At 39.7% G+C, this 22,372-nt stretch overlaps 1 protein-coding gene across 3 annotated transcripts; it reads left to right on the forward strand.

Annotated features, from left to right (window-relative positions):
• The first annotated feature begins 10,776 nt into the window (after positions 1 to 10,776).
• LOC306650748 (uncharacterized protein) lies at positions 10,777 to 17,156 on the forward strand. 3 transcript variants are annotated; one of them, XM_079122993.1, is made up of 6 exons: positions 10,777 to 10,889; positions 11,771 to 11,854; positions 12,330 to 12,438; positions 14,030 to 14,094; positions 14,419 to 14,544; positions 17,041 to 17,156. In XM_079122993.1, the coding sequence occupies exons 2-5, from the start codon at positions 11,777 to 11,779 to the stop codon at positions 14,518 to 14,520; spliced, it is 354 nt and encodes a 117-aa protein (XP_078979119.1). In that variant the 5' UTR covers positions 10,777 to 10,889; positions 11,771 to 11,776; the 3' UTR covers positions 14,521 to 14,544; positions 17,041 to 17,156. The 3 variants fall into 3 exon arrangements, with proteins under 3 accessions (XP_078979119.1, XP_078979118.1, XP_078979120.1); XM_079122992.1 differs by having other exon boundaries at positions 14,030 to 14,083; XM_079122994.1 differs by lacking the exon at positions 14,030 to 14,094.
• The last annotated feature ends 5,216 nt before the right edge of the window (positions 17,157 to 22,372 follow it).

Genomic DNA, 22,372 nt, shown 5'->3' on the forward strand with positions numbered 1-22,372 from the left:
TCTTGTTCCTCTTTTTCCAGGGAATGCTTTCAGTGTTTCTCCATTAAGAATGATGTTGGCCATGGGCTTAGCATAAATAGCCTTCACAATGTTCAGGTATGTTCCTACTGTCCCTATTTTTTCTAGTGTTTTGAGCATGAAAGGGTGTTGTATTTTGTCAAACCCTTTTTCTGCGTCAATGGAAATAACCATATGATTCTTATCCTTAAGTCTATTGACATGATGGATTATGTTTATTGATTTAGGCATATTAAACCATCCTTGCATTCCAGGGATGAACCCCACTTGATCATGGTGCACGATTTTCTTAATATGTTTTTGGATACGGTTTGCCAATATTTTCTTAAGGATCTCTGCATCTATATTCATCAAGGGTATTGGTCTAAAATTTCCTGTCCTTGATGTGTCTTTGCCTGGTTTGGGTATGAGGGTATATTAGTTTCATAGAATGAGTTTGGTAGGGTACCCTCCTTTTCTATTTCCTGGAATACTTTGAGAAGTATTGGAATGAGTTCTTCTTTGAAGGTCTTGTAGAACTCGGCTGAGAATCTGTCTAGTCCTGGGCTTTTCTTGGATGGTAGGTTTTTAATGGCTTCTTCTATTTCATTGCTTGCTATTGATCTGTTTAAATTGTGTATGTCCTCCTGGTTCAGTTTGGGAGTAGCATATGTCCGTAGAAATTTGTCAATATCTAAGGCCTGGATTTGATTCTCTCTCCCCTCCCAAAGCAGTAGCTGTCTCTCCCCACTGGGCCGCTTGGAGTTGGGGGAGGGATGACTCAGGCACCTCTTTTCTTCCTCCTTAATTTTGTTATAGTATTGGGGCGGTGGTCCACCTCATGATTGATCTATAACCCTTCTGTTCTGCCTCTGGGGCTTATTTTAAAATGGGCACGTTTTCTTTTCCTCTTCTCCCTCTCCCCTCCCTAACCTTGGCAGGGAACAGGATTACCATTTTTATGATCCTAGGCCCAGTCATCTGTTTTGAGCATACACCCACCACAGGACCCAAGCAATTCAGACTTCAGGGGCAGAGACAGAAATCTAAGGAATGGCTATCTTCCAAATTACAAGTGAAGCACAACTCCCCACAGGTAACACCTGGAACGTAGTTCTTTAACAAACCCTGTTACCCCTGATAGGCAGAATCATAGCATCTGGGACAGGGCCTCCAGAACAGTGCTTCTCCTTTACTATCAAAAAACAAATATTCCTTTCCCTTTTTCTGAAAACTGTGTCTTCATTATTGAATTGGCATCAGGGAAAAAGATAAGCTTTTAGTAAATAATTGCGGATACAGATAAGAACTGAGAGTATCTCCCGCTCTGGCTCAATTTATTTATTTATGTATGTATGCATGTATGTATTTATTTATTTACTTCTTTATATTGAGTACAGGGGTTTGAACTCAGGGACACACATCCTGAGTCACTCAGTGAGGCACTACTCTCTGAGCCACATCCCCAGCTTTTTATTTAGACATAGGGTCTCACTGAGTTCCTTTGGGAGTCCCTTTTGCTGAGGCTGGTTTTGAACCCATGATCCTCCTGCCTCAACCTCCCTAGCCACTAGTATTACAGGGGTGACCCACTGTGCCTGATCCTCCTCTGACTTTCTTAGGCAGGTCTGGCACTCCAAGCAAACCCACTTCCCTGCTGAGGATGCAAGGTGGCTGGCAAACTAGTTGTGAGTCAATTGGTGGAGAGTTAAGAGAAGGGTGAATTTGCCTCAGGTCGAAGCAGAGGAGGTATTCCTGTCATTAAAGGGAAGGACTGAAGGACTGACCCAGAAGCTGCTGCACTCTTTTTGCTTTCCTTGAACTACATGGATTGCTTCATCTTGGTCTACATTGGGAACAAAGAAATCGAAATCAGAGAACTGGACTGGTTCTCATCCACAAAAAGTGTACATAAAAAGAGTTCAAGTTTCCCTTTATTATGCAAGTAGGTCAGACTTTCCTACCAGCACAGTATTCAACGTAGATGAGTCTCAACAACACAATGAGTGACAAAAGCAAGCTTCATAATCTTGTCTTCTTCTGTCCATCCGTCCATCCATCCATTCATCCACCCATCCATTCACCCCCCCCCCCATTCTCCTGAGTACAACCATAAGCTTCTATAGTCCGTAACCTATAGTTGCATCTAGTGAAAAAGCTTTGCCTCATCCTGTAAGGTAGAGTAAGAAACTCTTTAGGAGGACTTTCTTTATAATTTCAAGGGTCTGGTCTTCTATGTTCTCTTCCATGACCCCTGCCGTACTTTTGGCATTTTGTGAATGTTCATCACCAGCTCATTGAGAAAAGCTTGCAGATTTAATTATGTTTGTATGCAGTTGTCTGCTTAATCACTGGAGTTTTCTCGATTGACCAGAATCCCAGCGCTAGAAGGTACTCTCATGACACAAATGCCACGTATTCCCTTTGATGGTGCTCATCAACTTGACATACCTCACAAATCAGGAAAGGAAACAACTAACGTTTTCTTCAAAAAAATACAAATTTGTGTTCAAATTCTCATGTGCACGTTAAGGTTTTTCTGCATACTACCACTAACTCTCCGTCTATAGGTCCATTCATGGATCAGTGGGTAAATTTCTAACCCAATTTATCTGGATCCATTTGTGTTTTGAAGAATTATGGAAAATAATATTCTCACAAGACAGCTCCCCAAGAAAAATGGGGGACATTTTTCCCAGTGCATCCATTTCCAATAACAATGGGCCCTGAGGGGATAAAGCACTTTCATCCCCAGCATCTACACCAAAAGCAAACATTTACCCCTTCATAACCCCAGAGCATTTTGAAGGAAGGAGGCAAATACTGAATACTGGGCCCTGAACTTTGGCCTTCCCCTATTGGAAATTAGTCCTAAATGGAGGCACAGCAAATACTGAAACCCTGGGAAACAATGGATGCCAGAGAAATTAAAACAGTGGGCTAGATTTGAGTACTCATCCCTCGGGATCTGGACTGCTATCTCCCCAGATAATAATGAGTTTCAACCTTTTTACAACTACCCTCCTAAGCTAAACTTTTCACCTGTTCAACTAGCCCCCGACTGTCCAAACTGCACATCTGCAGTCTCCAATTAAACTATAAAAGCCAAGCTCCTTTTGTAACGTGGGGGACATCTCCATACCCAGAAAATGGGCCGTCCCATGCCTCTTTGACAGACTTTGCTGTAGAATAAAGAAAAGCTTGCTCATCCGAGGTTTGCTTCCCGTGTCCTGTCCCTGTCATTTGTGGGTCATGAGCTTACAAGTTTAGCATTTCTAAGCTGCTATAAGTGAAGGAGAATGTGTTCAATTGATTCCCAGTCTGGTATTCATCATGTGTCATTTTGCATCTGCTGCACCCCAAAGCACCTTCCCAATAACAGAGACAAAAGACTTAGCAATGTAGTTATGTTTATCTAAATGTAACTGGAATTCATCTTCTTTCAGATGAGACAGATTGATCATAGGTTTCACGCAAAATACTATGTGCAAGGCCCTAAATGTAGTGCAAACTTCAAACTAAGCCTTGGACAAAAGGGTAGGACATGTTTTTTAAAAGGTAGTCTTGCCTACCTTTTCAAGTTCTAACATCTGCCTCATTTCCAGCCTCCTTTTTGGTGTCCTCATCATGCATGTGAGGTGCCAGTCACTGTGCCTTCCAGGTGGCCAGGAGCACTTCTGAGTGCATGCATGTACACTCAACTGTGCACATGCAGCATCCCATAACAAATGCTTTTCTGAGGGTCACACATTTCTGACGGCCTCCCACAATACATCCTGTTTCTCAGTTTCCCCTCATTTGTTTTTCACCCTTTGTGTCTCACAGTAGTGTTATTTGCAATAAGAAAATTCAAGAAGCAGCCTAAATATCCATTAAGAGTAATGAATGTGATATATTCATACAATAACATGTTGAACAGCAGAGAAAGCAAACATTACCATAGACGAGTCTCAGCAATATAATATGAGTAATAAAAGCATGGAGCAGAAAATACACACAGTTTGACAGAATAATACTTAAAGGAACTTAAACTAATACTGTACATTATTTGGGAAAATACATATGAGGAAATGTATAAGTAAATACACAAAAACATCAAATTCTGTACAATGATAGTTTAGAAAGGGAATATGATAAGGGGCGTGTAGACATGGTGTGTTAGTATGTTATTTATAATATAAATCTATTAGTATTCAATGTAGTATTCTTTTTCCTTATAATTATTAGTGAAGATTAATTGTGAAAATTAGTTCTTTTTCTGAGTCAAGTAGATGACTTGGTAACCAAATTTGGAACTTTGTCTTTACCTCTGGCCTCAGAAAGAGAAGGAGATGGCAAGTCATGCATTTCCATCCTTTGGAGCTGGGCTTTTGCCAGAGCTGAGTGACCCAGGGTTGATGAGCAGAAGAATGTGGCCCAGACAATAAAATGCATGTCCCATTCCATCGCTTAGGCCCTTCTCCCTCCCCTGCCTGCTTCGGTCTCAGCCGAGATAGGGAATGTGCTTTGGCTGAGAGCTCAGTCACAGATGTGGGCGAGATGATGCAAGGAGAGAGGTGAAATCTTGGGATCCTCTCAGAAGGGACTGGGGGAGGGACCAGAGTCACAAAGAAGCCTGCTCTCAACAAAGAGATCCCAGGAAACCAGGATGACTATTACCTGAAGTGGCTCTGTCGTAAGGATCTCTGATTTTCTCCAGCAGCACACAGTGCTACATAGCTGGTTTTCACCTCAGAATCAGGGATCAGGCCTTGGAGAGTGAATTCTGAATTGGCAAAGGACAGTAGAGCCTGGCATCACCTGACAAGAGTTATAATGGGTCTTGAGGAGGCCTTGCTCCCTTCAAGACAACTGTCATCAGATACTCTGTCTGCCCTCCAGTATTCTTCTTTGTCTGTACTGTGTTTTGGGGGTCTTCTTATGCGATAACATTGTACTGGTTTAGAGCAAAGCAAAGGCAAGGCAAGGAGGTCCCCCTCTCCCATTTATGTGGACTGATAAAGTGCTAGGTAGTATGGGAGTCGATGGAGATGGTGTGCAGAAATCAGAAACCAGTTTGCCCTCAGATCCCAAAGGCCTGTGGTAACACATATTTTCTCTGTTTGATCTGGTCTGCAGCATGGGGATTTACCCTCTGGAATAAATAGTAAGAGAGCAGTGTAGGCGGGAGACTACATTTCTTTTGTATCATGTGATGCAATCATTGTTTTTATTTGACCAAGTATTCTATCTGTTTTTTTTTTTTAATTTTTGATTCATTGTACACAAATGGGGTACAACCTTATACATAGGGTAATGATGTTTGTCTCATTCCATTATCTTCCCTTCCTCCACCCTCTCCCCACCCTTCATTTTCCTCTACATGATCCACCTTCCTATTGAATGATGCATGGGTAGCAGAAGACATCAGGGAGGAGATTAAAAATTCTTAGAGTTAAACTAGAACAATGATACTACATATCAAAATCTCTGGGAAACTATGAAAGCAGTACTAAGAGGAAAATTCATTGCTTGGAGTGCATTCAACAAAAGAATAAAAAGTCAACAAATAAATGATCTACCATTACAGCTCACAGCCCTAGAAAAAGAGCAGATCAACACCAAAAGTAGTAGAAGACAAGAAAAGATTAAAATCAGAAGTGAAATCAATAACATTGAAACAAAAGCAACAATTCAAAAAATTGACAAAACAGAAAGTTGAAAAGTTGAAAGTTCTTTGAAAAAAATAAACAAAATTGATAAACCCTTAGCCACACTAAGAAAGAGGAGAGAGAAAACTGAAATTACTAACATTTGTGATGACAAACGGTGACAAAGACACTCCTGAAATACAAAACATAACTAGAAGGTATTTTGAAAATCTATCCTCCAACTAAATAGAAAATCTCGGAGACATTGACACGTTTCGAGAGACAAATGGTCCACCCAAACTGAATTAGAAGGACGTACACAAATTAAACAGAACAATTAAGAGCAATGAAATAGAAGAAGCCATCAAATGCCTACCAAGCAAGAAAAGTCCAGGACCAGATGGATTCTCAGCCAAGTTTTATAAGACCTTCAAAGAAGAGCTAATTCCAGTACTCCTCAATGTATTCCAGGAAATAGAAAAGGAGGGAACTGTCGCTGGCTCTTTGCAGTACAAAATCCGTGGATATTTGTCACCGCTTGCAGCAACAACTTGCACGGGTCTTATGGGTGGTGGACTGGAAACTGAGGCACTTCTATCTTTCTCTTTAGTGCACTGCTTTCTTGCTTGTTTGTTTATAGAGGATAGAGGAAATGAGGTTTACTTGCTTTGAGAGGAGAGAGAGAGAGACTTTGCTTATCAGAGAGAAAGAGACTTTGCTTAAGAGAGAGTTTGAGAGAAGGACAGGCTTTGCTTAGAGCTTAGAGGAAGAGAGACTTGCTACGCCTCACTTAAGTTCTGCTACTTCTTACTGGTGCGTCCTGCATCCTGTGAACTAAGGGTACGTCTACCTAAGGTGCATTAGTGATGCATCTCAGTTCTCCGTTCTGCGATCTGCCTTCCGCTGCTGCCCCTACTCACTGCTTCTATCGGCTAGCCATTTCTTCTTCCTAGTTGCCGTTCCGCTGTCTTTTCTTTCTGCTTGCCACTTCTACTAGCTGCTTGCGTGTGTTTTTCCCCTCTGGCTGCTGCCGCGCGTGTGCCTAGCCGCTTCCGTGTTGTCTCGTTCTGCTTACGCTTAGATCACCTCCAGGAGGCGGAGAGCAGGGCCACGCCTCTTACGCAAAGATTAGGTGAGACGCTCCGAGCAGGCAATTAGGAGTGCTCGAGAACACATGCGCATACATTGTGTGCGTGGACGATAAAATCACCTGAGTGTGTTTATGTCAATTAACCTCCTCGCTGCCGATGTGATCACGCGCCATCCCGGCGCTGCCAACATAACACATCCCCCAACAGGGAGCTAGTATCACCCTGATACCAAACCCAGACAAACACACATCAATGAAATAAAACTTCAGACCAATATCCCTGGTGAACATAGATGCCAAAATTACCAATAAGATTCTGGCAAGTTGCATACAAAAATATATTAAAAAGACAGTGCACCACAATCAAGTGGGGTTCATCCCAGGGGTGCATGTTTGGTTCAACATCTGGAAATCAATAAATGTAAATCATCACATCAACAGACTTAAAGTTAAGAATCATATAATGATTTCAATAGATGCAGAAAAAGCATTTGATAAAATACAGCAGCCCTTCATGCTCAAAACACTAGAAAAAATAGGGATAGTAGGAACATACCTCAACATTGTAAAGGCTATCTGTGCTAAGCCCATGGGCAACATCATTCTAAATGGAGAAAAATTGAAAGCATTCCCTCTAAAAACTGGAACAAGACAGGGATGCCCTCTTTCACTACTTATATTCAACATCATTAATGAAACTCTAGCCAGAGCAATTGGAGGGTCCCAAGAATTTATAGGGTATGAATAGGAAAAGAAGATGCCAAACTATCACTATTCACTGATAATATTATTCTGCATTTGGAGGATCCTAAAAGTTCCACCAGAAAACTTCTAGAACTCATAAACGAATTCAGCAAAGTAGCAGGATATAAAATCAACAATCGTAAATGTAATGTATTTCTATTCACAAGTGATGAATCCTCTGAATGAAAAATTAGGAATACTCCCCCATTCACAATAGCTGCAAAAAATAAAAAAAACAAAATAGTTGGGTATCAATCTAAGAAAAGAGGTGAAAAACTTCAACAATGAAAACTACAGAACAGTAAAGAAAGAAATTAAAGAAAACCTTAGAAGATGATAGGCAGAATCAATACTGTCAAAACGGGCAAACTATGAAAAGCATTATACAAAATCAAATCTCAGTGTTGTACCTCATAGAAATAGAGAAAGCAATCATGTAATTCATTTGGAAGAATAAGAGACCGAGGATAGCTAAAACAATCCTTAGCAGGAAGACCGAAGCAGGAGGTATCACAATATCAGACCTTAATCGATACTACAGAGCAATAGTAGCAAAAAGAGCATGGTATTGGCACCAAAATACAGCTACATCAATGGTACAGAATAGAGGACACGGAGAAAAATCCACATAAATGCAGTTATCTCAAACTAGACAAAGGTGCCAAAAACATACAATGGAGAAAAGATAGCCTCTTCAACAAATGGTGCTGGGAAAACTGGAAATCCATATGCACTAAAATGAAATTACACCCCTACCTCTCACCCTGTACAATTCTCAACTCAAAATGGATGAAGAATCTAGGAATTAGACCAGAGACCCTGCACCAAATAGAAGAAAAAGTAGGCCCAAATCTTCAAAATGTCAGCCTAGTACCAGACTTCCTTAATAAGACTTTATCTGTTTGGATGAAAATATTCAGTCTCTCAGAGGTCTACACCAGTCACTACTACCTTCTAAGAAGGGAAAGGGGTTGTTATGAATACTGAGTGCCCACAGTGATGTGGGAAGGGGTCTGTAACATCTCACATATTAAGCATTGTCCTTGGTGTTTCTTGAGGTAGGGATGACATGTGTCCCCCAGGTCCTCTTTGAAATGTGACCTGCTTACAGATGTCTGTAGCTGGTTTAACTTACATATTTGTCTTCCTTATCTTGGTTGGGACCCGGTGCTTCTCCTTATGCAGGATAGGGTTCCTTCCTGGGTTTCCCTCTTATGGAATGTAGCTCCTGTGCTAACCTAAAACACCGCATTAACCAGAGTCAGTAAAATTCCTGAACTGTGCTCATCCCTCTGACCAAGGAGTCTGCCGTTTCTCCTTGCAGGTTAAACTTGAGTCCCAAATTCGAATGGGTAAAAATATCCTCCTGATTAAAAGATTTGCACTCCTCTGACATACTTCTCATATCTGGGATAACCTTGTGAATCATTCAGAAGTCACTGAGGCAAGTCTATGTATGTGTTCGTGTTTGTAGTAGTCCTGAAAGTTCCTTGAGGACTAGGCATCATTTTCATCAGCTAAAGTCTTGCACATTCTCCCTCATATTTATCAGACACGTGTTACTTTAAACAGCAATAAAATGGCTTCATGATGAAGAAGAGAAGCAGAACAGGGCAAGGTACTCCTTATGGCTTCAAGACACACACTCAGAATCCCACAAGAGTTACTGTGGGAAACAGGCATTGCAAAAGCACTTGTAGTGATGAAGAGAGATTCTTCAGAAGTGCACTGCACAAGGAACAAGAAATCTCAAGTGGCCTGTTAATTAGCGTCAAACAAACGGTTGTGGGTCCTTGCTTCATAGTTGTTTCTGCTCTCATATCAACTGGAGATTTAGCTCTGAACTAGGAAGCTTTGAAGACCAAGCAACCAATGAATAAATGCATCCAGACTGTGAACAGTGGCAACAGCAGAAAAATCTAGGGGCTAGTCTTCAAGTAACTATGTTAGACTCAGTAGACAGGAGAAGCATCCCTGAGAAGGTAATAATGGAGCACAAACTCTAAGATTGGTAAGAAGACTGCTTTCTCTAGTCTGTTCCTCCAGTCTCTTCCATCCTCTTCCTATTAGCTGATTCTTTCACATATTCAAATATATAGTTACAGCAGTAGCTGCTCCACTTCTTGATACCTGTTTTCTGAACTCTTCAGCTACTTGTTACTATAAAAAAAAAATATGTGTGACTAAATTGAAGTGAAACACTTTATAGTGTGTTATATTTCTGGAGAGTCTAGTCCAAAATCAGAAAGCTGCATATTGTTAGGTGTCTGGTGATGGCCTCACAAGAACGTATAGTGGGAGTGAGTAGCAAAACAAACAGCTTACTTCACAATACAGAAACAATAGAAGAAGAGGAAAGTAGTGGGATCTCACGTTCCTCTCAGGAGCATGTCCTGCATGACCTAAATTCCTCCCCTCGGGCCCTACCCGCTGCCAGTAATGCCTCCCTGGGGAATAATACTTTAACTCACAGACCTTTACAGGACCCTCACCCCAATCATCTGGGTTTTTTCTCCAGGTGTATTTCCATTTCTAGAGTCCATACAAAATTCCACCTGAGGGAAAAAAGGCAATGTCACAGTAAGCAAGCACAAAAGGCAAGAAGCCGAGAACCAAGACTACTGCACTAGAGCATCAGGAAAACAGACCTGCTCCCAGCTGGATCATGTGTCTGAGGCCTCGCTATCTTTTGTTTACTAACTCATTTGTTAGCATGTCAGTGACCAACTCTTCCAGCACCTTTACGTGAACGAAGCACCCATTCCCGTTGAATCACCTTGGAACCTTTGTAGAAAATTCAACTTAGCATAAATGTACGGGTCTAGGTTTAAACATTCGCCTTTCCTCCTATGCCAATGCCACACTGTCCTACCTATCAGAGTTGTGAAATAAGTCACAAAATTGTTTATGTGAGTCCTCCAACATTCTTTACCTATTACGAAATCGTACCCCCTAAAAGTAAAGAAAAAATATTTGAATGTTATTATATGGGAGGGGCATACTCATTGTAAGAGTCAGAAAATCCAAATGATGAAAACTGAAGCAGGGAAGGAAATTACTGAACAAAGCATGTACACAAAAAGGTATTGTGATCCTTAAGAGATATTCCTATCACAATGGGTCTTTCAAAGACAAATGCAAGAGAACGAACATCGGGGAAGGAATAGCCAAAGGACTGTGTGAGCCTGTTCTATCCTTAGGACAGGATCTGTGCTGAAGCCACAGTGGCCCAGACAACCCTTCCGGTGGATGACTCAGTGCGCATGTCCCTCGCTGCGAGTATCCATTGTTGCGCATGCGCACGTCCTTTATTGCGCATGCACCCTGCTCCCCAACCTCTCTCTTCTTTCCACTTTGCTGGTGGAGGTCGTGTCTTCCCTTCCTTTGCAGGTCGTCGTTTTCGCTCACTGATCTGATTGACGCACTCAGTGAGTCTTTAGAGTAGCCCTCCCAGGAGCGCGAGTGCGAGTGCGAGTGCATGTGACGGGTGCCAGGGAGTGTGCAGCAGGTCCAGCGGCTCGCTCCGTGGCCTGGCAGTTGGAAGGGCTTCGAGGTTGTCGAGCTTCTCTCAGGCGCCTCTGCCCTGCCGCCATGAGGCATGGTCAGGTTGATGGCCCTAACAAGGGAGGAAGGTGGGTCTTGGAGGATGGGACTAGTGTTGAGGGCGACGTTGGAAGTATCTGGGTCCCGGATGTTGCTGCAAAGCCCACGAGACAGGTTTCCCAGTTTTCAGTGGGGACAGGGCAAGGTGTGCAACACGGTGAGGGAAGGGTCTGGGAAGCGGGGACTCTCTGGGGAGGTGATCCAGTCCCTGAGCTCTTCAGAGCGCCCAGGGAGGGGCGCACCCATTGCTCTGTAGTGCAACTTCTTACCTCTGACACATACTGTGCAGAAACAGCCCTTGAAGGTGCCAGGAAGGAACGAAGGAGGCTGTGCTTTCCAGCAGGAAGTTGCTTTAGGGGCAGATGGGCCAAGTTAAGGAGGTGTGACAAAAGCAGTAGACAGTCAAGCTGCAGTTGTCTAGTGGTGTTTTCCTAAGTGTCTGCATGATAGAGAATCTAGTTGCTCAAAGTACCTCAATGGAAATCTCTTCTGTCCCTTGCCACGTGACTTAAGACAGTTTCTCAGCTGGCATGACCAACATACAGGCTTTGCAAACACTCGGGAAAAAGACACATTTATTCTTGGACATGCTTTTGAAGTGTTTACAAAAATGTAAAGCTTTACAAGTTTACCTTTGGCCAGAAACATGATGATATATACCTATTCTCTTAAGAACCTTTTGCAAATCACATTATTCTGCTTTCAGTATGAAATGAATGATCAACTAAAATCAAGATCTGAGTCCAGTGGAAGAAGAGATGAATCTCTTCACCTGATTGAGCCTTTGATTGTGAGTGCTTCAATAGTTGCTTCCTGTTAACAGGAATTTATTTCTGTGAGAATGTTGAATAGTGAAATTACACTGAAAAAGATTGTCCTTGATGATAAGGGGTGAAAATTAACCTCATAAAGGAAGCAGTGAAGTTTCCGGGTGATTCCTCTGCACTGTGTCCTGGGAGAATGCTATTACATTCCCCTGAAATAAACCTGATGACTTCCTTATTGTGTTTACTTACAATAGATCCTTCCCATCATAGAGTAAAATACCTTCTAAAAGGTATTTTATGTACCTTTTATTTGTATGTGACTCGTCTGGGATAGACTTCTCTGTCACAAGAACGACTGTATTAAGGACAAATGTACAGAATCATGTTAAAATAGTTCAGACTTCAATGAGATTAAATATATTTACATAGTATGTGTAGTTAGGATATGTATTAACAACTAAATTTTAATTTGCGTAACTCACACACACACTCCAATAGGATGAGCAGTGTGATGATGATCCAGCTCAACAAGAAGGACCACCAAGTGAAGTTTGGGAGATTTTATCTGATCAGGAGACAGAAGATGAAGGAGAATCTGCAGATCCAGGTGAAAGAAAGGGGAAGAACATGTCCGTGGGGGTAAAGTGTATATGTGCATCATCCTTAATGGCATAGCCAGTAACTGTAGGAAAGAAAACAGAAACACTTCCCAAGAGCTGGTGGAAAAGTGAAGAGTAAAGTTGGCAGCTTTGTGCATTCCCATACTATCAAGAATTGTCCTTTTTTTGAGAATTACTTTGTGTGCTTTTCTTAACCTTCCTTGCCAGTGCTCTACATTAGCAAGGCCAAGGAACTAATGTTTAATTGTAGTCACAAAGTTGTAAGTTTTTACTCACTGCATTCAAAGTGTAAACACCTTTTCACATTGTCCCATGTGTAGAGTGCTAAGTCATGGTCCTTCCAGACCTTACAATGAGGCCTGGTTACATAGGGATATTAGCTCCTTTTCTAAATGAGAAAACTGAGTCTCAGCTGTTGTGTCTTACCACAAAATAATCGGCTGGTAGAGACAGATCCATACCTCATTACCTAGTCCCATGATCTTTTCTTTGTGAAATCTTGTGCTTAGAACTGCTTAATACACAAATATCCACAAAGTCAAATCTCTCAGTACAGGCCCAGGAAAAGGCACAGATTAATGGAGCAGGATAAACTCCAGGAAAGAGCTCAATGAATGATAGGCACTGTTTCCACTGACTGGCAGTTTTCTCTTTTAAAGTAAATTTGGTCAAAGCTGAGTAATTTAGGATACTGGCCCGCAGGTAGCTATACTGCTATGATTTCTAGGTGTCTCTTAAAAGACATTTAGATATAGTTAGGCTAAAAAATTCAAAGGTTTCCAAGATTTTCACAAAGCAGAAATGACTACTTGCAATAGTCTTTTCAAGCTAAAATCTATGTAATTCAGGTAATGAATTATTTTATCAGTTCAATGTTAAGGGATTTCTAAGAACAACTGACCACAATGCTTATTAATTACTTTCCATTCCACATCTTTATTGTCACTGCAAGAAAATAATGTTGCTGTTAGCCACAAATTTTGTTGCTGTTTTTTCTAGTACTTTGTTCAGTGTAGGATTCACTTATCAAATATTCTGGATATGGCTGTCGGACTTTGACAAATAAGTGCTGATCATCACAGTAAGGAAAGCATGTCATGATTTTATTAGTAATGGTCCTAAAATTCCACTCAGCTACTCCTTTTGAAAATTGTATTTTAGGTGTGACTTCCATTCTATCCGTGGTGTAGACTTCAGGTTTCTTGCTAGCTTGTGCTCCCAGTTTAGAGTACACGATGGTAAAATATAAGTAATATAATTCTAGTGTGGTTTATTAGATTGACATTTAGAAGAATGATTCAAGTCCCAGTCATGAGGGCACACACCTGTAGTCCCACTAACTTTGGAGAGAGGCTGGAGGATCTCAAGTTCAAGGCCATTCTGAGCAGCTTACTAAGACCCCATTTCCTACCAAAATGGTGGTGGGCTGTATCTCAGTGGTAAAGCATCCCTGGGTACAGTCCCCAATACTGGGCAGGTGGAGAGAGAGAAAGAGAAACAAATATCTTCCAGATAGAAGTGCTAGGCCAGGGTTATGTGCTCCTATGCCTGTCTTAAAACATCTCTTTTTTCCTTCAGTTATCTCAGGGGACTCCCCTCTATCAAACCCCTTGCACTTCCAGAGCTATGAAGGTACAACTCAGGTCAGGAACAGTAAAAGTAGAGGAGCTATGCGTGTGGTCCAAACCGTTTGCTGTTAGAGAGAAGCTGGGAGTTGGCTATTCCCTGCTGGTTATAAGGTTGTTCCCTGGGTGGGATTTGTGGAGAAGTTGTGACTCAGATTATACTTGTCATGTAAATGTGGAAATTCTCTTTTCTGGCAGGTAGGTCTCTCTCCATTTGTTTCTGGATTTCTCTCAGAGGGTATTGACATGTGTATAAATATTTATTCAGTGCATCCATTGGAGAAAGGAAAGTCAGGATTCTTCTCCTTCCTCCATGTGTCAATGTCACTTTACTGTTTTCAGGGACTGACCTGGAAGATGATCTCCAGGAACAGGCTCAGCCAAAAACTGGAGACAAAGAAGGAGATGATCTTGCTGCCAAGGTGGAGTTTACGTCCAACCTAGAGCACGCTCAACTGCCAGAAGCAGGTATACTATCCTCTGAGATGCAAACTTATGTGGATTTATTTTCCACAGTATTATCCCTTTATAGATGTGGGGTTGACCTTATTGCTGTATTAACGAGTTCACATACAAAGATACCTTGAATTCAGACTCCAAATGCCTGACTGCTTGACTAAAATACTATCACATACAGAAACAAATAGAGTCAGAGCCATATTGAACCACACACTATGAAAGCATTTTCTAACTTTTGAGTGTGAGCCCTTTCACCAACAGGTATCTTTTCTTATTCTTTTATAATTTCTGGTTCACAAAATAATTAACACCTTTGTATTTTGTAGTTTGTTAAGACAGTGAAGTGGATTCTTGTGCCAAATGAACACAATGTGAGGGCATGTGGAAGAAGCCTTAAATTCTAAACCCATCTTTGCTCTTATTAAAAATAGGGAGCTTAAATAAAATATAATAAAGTCACTTTAATGCTAGTTATTGCATTTTCTGGTTCTGCAAGATGGAATAAAGATACATACTGTTTTTCAGGATTTGTTTATCATAAAGTATTTATTATCATAAAATTATAACGTCCGAATTGAGATTTCATCGTTACTAAGCAAACGCATAAATAATGTTCGATGTTTATTTTCTGTACGGAGACCTAAGATCCTGTTCTTAGGTTCAAACTTGAAATTATCTTTTAGTGACTAATTATGTTTTAAATCATTCACTAAGTGAAGACTGGGATGACTGAAAAATGAAATGGAAGTAGTCTCATTTGTGCTTTCTGGGATTGATGAATCAGTGAGAGTGTGTGTAGGTAGGTAATGCTCAAGGTGGTTGTAAGATACCTACACTAAGCATTTCCTGTCCCATTATCAGTGTGCATGAGCTGTGCTTCTAATATGTCTGTAGACACCATGATAGAATCACCTTTAACCATATCACGTGCTACATATTATTGTTTCTGCCTTACTATGTCAATTGTTAGAACTTGAAGTTCAAGGACTATAATGCCGTACTTCGTCTCTGGTCAACTTTTGTTTTACAGACTGTTGAACGTACTTATCAAGAGCTTCTGAATTTAATGAAGCGCTTGATATTTATGGAGGGAATTGTCATGCATTATTTTTCTAAGTGTTTTTACTCTGTATTGCTGATTGATTCCACTAGGGTATTTACATTAATAGTAGTTTTCCAAGTACTTCTGGGACTGAACTGTGTTTTTTGGAAGATCATAGCCTTGATGTGAATGTGTCTTAAAACCGATAACTTATGACATGGTCATTTGAAATAAAAGTAATAATAAAAGCAACAGTATAAATTTGAAGAAAAATCACATATATTAAAGTAGGTTTGGATCTTATTAAAAGTAAAAATTTTCCAACTAATAATTTAGAAAGATTGCTCATTTTTAAAGATAGCTATGAAGAGAATATTCAGTAGAGTTTACCTCATGGTGAAGAAAATGGAAAGAGCCCTTAGAGACTATGACACTAACAGGTATTGAGTAGATTGTATAATTGGAAGGGCATACACTCTTGAGTTCTAATATTTGCAAAATATGGATCAATGGTTAATATGTTAGGAAAGCATGCATTATTTCATATATACCAGTAGTACCTGAATCTAAACATCACAAATACCATGGGAGCACTTTTGATATTTTTAAGCCGTTCCCATTCCTGCCCTGTCTCCTTCCATTCCTTCCTTTCTTTTTCTCTTTCCCTTCCTTTCCCTCTCCCTCAACCCTATTTTCTTTCTCCTCTCTCTCTCTCTCTCCACATTGTGAGACATGGTATATATCTACTTTACATTTTGACCTCAAAATTGTGGGCAATGGCCTGAAACAGGTTTGACCATATAACATAATATACAAAAGAGATTATTTTCAAGTGTATATAGAGGTTTTATCCATATTTACACCCGGAATGTGGATGAAAACAGAAGACATATGGTTACTATATTTACAAACCACATAAGGGTAAAACAGTCCAAAGAAAGAGTTCTGCACATTTGCATAGTAGACAACAACAAAATTCATTACTAAGCTTGTCTTTTGCAGTTGCAAATGGGACACTGTTTTAGCTATCTTATATTTGAAATATTGTTTAGAGACAAGATATTATGAGTATGCACTTTTCATAGATTCCTTTTGTTTTTCAGATTTTTGTGTGTTGATTAGAACTTAGTGCATACATACCTATTTGTTTTTCTTCTGTCCTTGAGTATACCCTTTCATAAATTCATTAGATTTAATCAGTTCTGAACTCAAATGTCGTTTTGCTTTCCTTGTGCCAGTAGAAAGTATGGCAAGTTTAAAATCCAATTATTATAATTTTTATGCCTGGAAATCAATTCTTGAAATCACAACAGAGTTCTACCTGAATGTGAGCCAAATTGTGAGTCTTTGGGTTCAGTGTGGAATCATTTTACAAAACTGAAACTGTCGTTTCCTTAGCATGCATTTAATTTCATATAAATAAAAGTCTCCTTACAAATACAACCGTTATGTTTCTATTATAGATCAAGAGTGGCAAGATGTTTAAATGAAGACCAGCCGAAAGTATGCAGTCTGTACTTATGTCAGATTTTGAGTTCAAATTCTCTCAAATAAAGTTTTACAGTTTGCTCCATAGAAGTCATTAATGTGTTTTGTTAAATTTCTACTGGAAATAGAACACTATTGAAAGTTGTATTGGTTGTGAAGTTTTATCATATGATCGAGGTGGTAGGAATAGGTAAATTATGTATTGATTTTTCTATCCAGCAACCTTGCTAAACATGTTTATTCTAAATATATTCCTGGATACTTTGCACTGCAGCATACACAGTTTTATCACTTTTGAATAATGATAGCTTGTTTCTGCTATTTCAAAATAGCATACATTTTTTCCTATTCCTACTTTGAAAATTGGACATACTTACGCAGGAACATATTGTATGAAACCAGTAATGATTCTACTCCCTTATGTGTGATAGGAAATGGAAATTTTATGAAACACGTGTTTCATAGATATACTTTACCAGAATAAGCAAGTTTCCATTCTCTTCCAAGGTTGCTGAGACTACTGTTCTTGAATATGTGTACTTTACTTTCACCAAACACTTGCAGTGTGTCTCTTCAGGTAATCAGGTAATCATAGGACATTTTCCTTCCTTAATGCATTAATGTTGCAAAATACATTGGTAAGTTTTTCTAAGTAATCTTGGCATTCCTAAGGGGAAAACTTTTTAATCATGGCACGTTATAGTTTTTGTTCAATCAGGTGTCTTACCAATTTGTTAAGATTTTACGTATAACAATTTATGAATGGTTTTAGCTCATATTTTTATCTCATCATATTCTGTTTTTTGGTACTAGCTTCATAAAATGAATTAGGACACAAAACCTCCTTTTCTATTCTCTGGAACTAAAGTCTCTGCAAACCTTTGAGCAGCATAGAGCTAGGCTTTCCCAAGTTCAATGACTTCTGTGTTGCATCATTTTTAGCACTTGGCCCCACTTAAAATACAGGGACAGTGGGCCAGCAGCTCCAGGTTTCCATCATTTCAAACTTTGTGAACAGTAGGATAGCTCGTTCAGAAGTCTTTCCAGCTGCCCATTTCCTGCATTATACCCTGATAACTATATATAATCCAAGAATTACTACTTTGAATTCCTTACATCCTTACACCTTACATGATTCCTTTCATCCTTACATGATTGAAAGAGAATCATTCAATCAAGGGCATCACTAAAAATCAACCCTTCTTAGGCACTAAGAGGGTGTGATCAACAGCAACAATTTCTCTCTCTGAGAGAGGTTTAAAATATTCATGATCCAAAAGGCCTGAAAACCTAAGCTTCGTATCAAAAGCAGGAGTAAATGTAAAGTATCCCATTCACCATAAATTATCTGAGAGAAACATAAACCTTCGAGCTGGATGAAGAATCAGGACCCAGTTAGGGGAAAGGGGAGGGGGAGCCAGAGGGCCTCACTAGGGCAAAATTACTTGAGTCCTACCTGCACTCTCTCCTTATTGACTATGGCATGAAGTAGCCATGGGTTTCCATACTGATTCTCGTACACACTGACCTTGCAATGCTGGGAAATGTACTTACATCATTTGACTTTGTGTCTGCATTTCTGAAATAGAAGTTTCAGTATTTACATTAAATGATTGATCTGAGGTATAAATGTGATACCATAAAAATAGGCATTTCATTGCAGATAGATTGGCTTACTTTTCAATTTTCAAATTTTTAAAATTTCATTTAAATTCAAAACTGCATTTCTAATAAGTGATACTGCTTTTGAATTTCAAGTTATGGAGAGCAGATTAATGTTTCTAATGCATTTGAGATCAGAAAATTCTTTGGTTTTTCAATCATATGAAACATAAATGTACTTGGTATCAGACTTGAAATCAAATCAAAAGTTTGTTTGTGGACTGGAGTTTAAGAAGTTCACACCTAAGGCCTGGTTTTGTGTGAAAACTGCTCCTTGCAGTGTGCCCAGCCAGGAAAAGTAACTCAATGTTATGGTCATGCACCACACCTCAATACCAGAATCTGCCTGTCAAGAGGCCAAACAGTCCCTGCACAGCATTGTGGTAGCTAACAGGGCCATAGGGATCACTACCATGTGTCCAGTAAGAAAATAATGAACTCAAGAGATCCAAATAGTTTATTATTGGAAGACACAACAAAGCCACATCAGCATTTTCACCTCCATGTCCCTCTCCCCAGAGACTGACACTGATTGGGAGGTGCTCACTAACAAACGACACAGAGAGAGGGTTGCTGTGCCTTTGAAACGCCCATCACCATAACCTATGTCAGTGAGCAGTTTTGCACCCAGCAGATGTACTCTAACGTTAGACCAGGAGGCTCAACTGAATCCAAGGTGGTGGACGAATATCGACCTGCATGTAAGGAGGCAGGTCAGAAAATGACTCCGGTCAGCTCCACAACACAATGCTTTATATCTCTTGCTCCAAAAGGAATCAATCACAGAGTGTACTACCAAGACTCAGGTCAGACTGGTTTAGCTTTGCTCAGATGGCCTATGTGGGGGAACCTGCCAGGTCTCCAGGGCACCAATGGAGAGTCACTCCCCTATATTGTATAGAGAAAAACAAAAGGCTGTATGTTTTAGTCAGCTTCTTGGCTGCTGTGTCTAAAAGACTCGACCAGAACAATTGTAGAGGAGGAAAAGTTTTTTCAAGGGCTCACGTTTTCAGAGGTCTTAGTCCATAGAAGGCCAGATCCATTCCTCAGGGCTCAAGGTGAGGCAGAACATCATGGCAAAAGAGTGTGGCACAGGGAAGCAGCTCACACGGCAAACGGGAAGCAGAGAGAGAGTCTGCACTCTCCAGATACAAAATATATATTCCATTGTCACGCCCCAAACAAGCCACTTCCTCTAGCCACAACCCACCTGCCTCCATTTACCACATAGTTAATCCCATCAGGCATTAATTCCCCGCCTCTGGGAAACACACTGTAGTCTCAGCTTCTATAGAATCAACTTTGTTAGATTCCACACATGACTGAGATCAAGTGAGATTTATCTTTCTACACCTAAATTACTTCACTGAACATGATGACCTGTAGTTCATCCCTATTGTCTGAAATATCAGGATTTTATCACCTCTTTATTGGCAAATGGTCATCCATTGTGTCTACATGCCACATTTTGTATATCCTTTCATCAGATGAGAAGCACTCAGATTTCTTGTGTTTCTTGGCTAACACAAATAATGCTGCAACAGACATGAGCACAGAGGTCTCTTGGACATATTGATTTCTTATCTTTGGATATATACCCAGGAGTGGAGTTGTATTTTTAATTTCTTTGAGGGCCCTCCAGACTGTTTTGCCTAAAGGCTGGATTCCTACCAACAGTGTGTAAGGTTCTCTTTTCTCTACATCGTCCCAAGTATTTCTTGTTTTTGACTTTTTTATAGCAGATATTCTAAAAGGAATGAAGGGATAACTCATTGTAGTATTAATTTGCATTTTCCTGATGATCAATGATACTGAACTTCTTTTTTCATATAACTGTTGCAATTTGCATGTCTTCTTTCAAGAAATGTCTGCTTATATCTGTTGCCCATTCTATTTTATTTTATTTTTCCTTTTGTTGAGATTGGAGTTCCTTATATACTTTGGATATGAGCTCTTTGTGAGATGCATACTTTAGAAATATTTTCTCTCATCCAGGCACGGTGGCACATGCCTGTAATCCCAGCAGCTTGGGAGGCTGAGGCAGGGGAATCAAGAGTTCAAAGCCATCCTCAGCAAAAGCGAGGTGCTAAGCATCAGTGAGACCCTGTCTCTAAATAAAATACAAACTAGGCGGGGGATGTGGCTCAGTGGTGGAGTGCCCCTGAGTTCAGTTCCCAGTACCGACACCCCCCAAAGAGAAATATTTTCTCCCACCCTGTAAGTTGCCTCTGCATTCCATTGTTTCCTTAGTTGTGCAGAAGTTTTTAGTTCAATGTAATACCATTTGTGTGTTTTTGCTTTTGATTCCCTGGTGCTTTGGGTCTTATCCAAAAGGTCCTCACCCACTCACATGTCCTGAAGCATTGCCCTTGTGTTTTCATTTAGCAGTTTCATAGATGCAGGTCTTTTATTTAAGTCTTTAATCTATTTCGAGGTCACTTTATAACTGGAGAGAGGTAGGAGTGTCATTTCATTCTTCAGCATATGGATATCAATTTCCTCAACACTCTTTATTGATAAGATTGTTCTTTATCCAATGCATGTGCTTCATGCCTTTGCCAACAATCAGTTCGCTGTAAATGCATGTGTAACTTCTGAGCTCTCTACTCTGATTCAGATGTCCTTGTATTATAATTCTTGAGTTTTGTTCTTTTACAAAATTATTTTGTCTTTTCTACTTCTGTTATTTTCCCACATAAATTTTAGTTACCCTGGAGATACAAAAAAAATACTGCTAAAATTTTAATTGGAATTTAATTAAGTCTATCATAAATTTGGCGACAATTGATATCTTACCTTTAGAAGTCTACTGGCCCATGCATAAACACAGTGTGTCCCTCTGTTTAGGGATATCTTTATTTCTTCTTTAGCATCTGGTGATTTCCAGCATGTGAATCATGTACATGTTGTATTATATTTTGTCAGGGTTTGATCTATTGTAAATGGCTTAGTGTTTGTGTTTTCTAAATTTGGGTTTCCAATAGGTCATTGATAATCTTAAGAAGTACTTTGTTTTTTGTTTTTTGAACATGTATACTGAAACATTACTTAACTCTCATGTTCATTTTTGGAAATTGCTTTGCAGATAATATAAGAATTCCATGTAGATAATCATAAAATGTATAAATTGGAACAGTGGTATTTCCACCTTCCTAGTCTATAAACCATTTATTTATTCCTCTTGCCTTATTAAACTGCTTAGAATTTCAAGTACAATATTAAGTATCAAACCTGAGAGGGAACATCCTTGCTCCTTTCCTGGTGTTAGGGAGAAAGAAATTAGACTTTCTCTCGTAAGTTTAATGTAAATTGTAGGATTTTTTTGTAGTTTCTCTATAACAAGTTAAGACATTTTCCATCTACTCCTAGTTTGCTGAGTTGTTGATACTGTTGTCATAAGTGTTGTAGACATAACAAATGTCATACATGAATTTTATTAAATCCTTTTTCCTCACCCATTGTTGAAACTCTGTGATTTGGCGTTTTTAAGATAACGCAGTAGATTCCATTGTTTGATGTTTGAGAAGCGAACCAGGTTTGCATTTTCAGGATAAACTTAACTTTTGGTCATGATGCATTATTTTTATACTTTCAAATTCCATATTAATAAAACATTTTGGTAATATTTTGTTGACAGGTTTCAGC

The sequence above is a fragment of the Sciurus vulgaris genome (genome assembly GCF_902686455.1).
Source record: "Sciurus vulgaris genome assembly, chromosome: X".
Lineage (NCBI taxonomy): Eukaryota > Metazoa > Chordata > Mammalia > Rodentia > Sciuridae > Sciurus > Sciurus vulgaris.

What these genes read in the sequence shown, in the direction of transcription:
- LOC306650748 (XM_079122992.1), top strand. Translation starts at nt 11,777, where the DNA reads ATGAATGATCAACTAAAATCAAGATCTGAGTCCAGTGGAAGAAGAGAT. An exon ending in ACCTGATTGAGCCTTTGATT is followed by an intron (nt 11,855 to 12,329) that starts GTGAGTGCTTCA and finishes ACACTCCAATAG; the next exon opens with GATGAGCAGTGTGATGATGA. An exon ending in GCACTTCCAGAGCTATGAAG is followed by an intron (nt 14,084 to 14,418) that starts GTACAACTCAGG and finishes TACTGTTTTCAG; the next exon opens with GGACTGACCTGGAAGATGAT.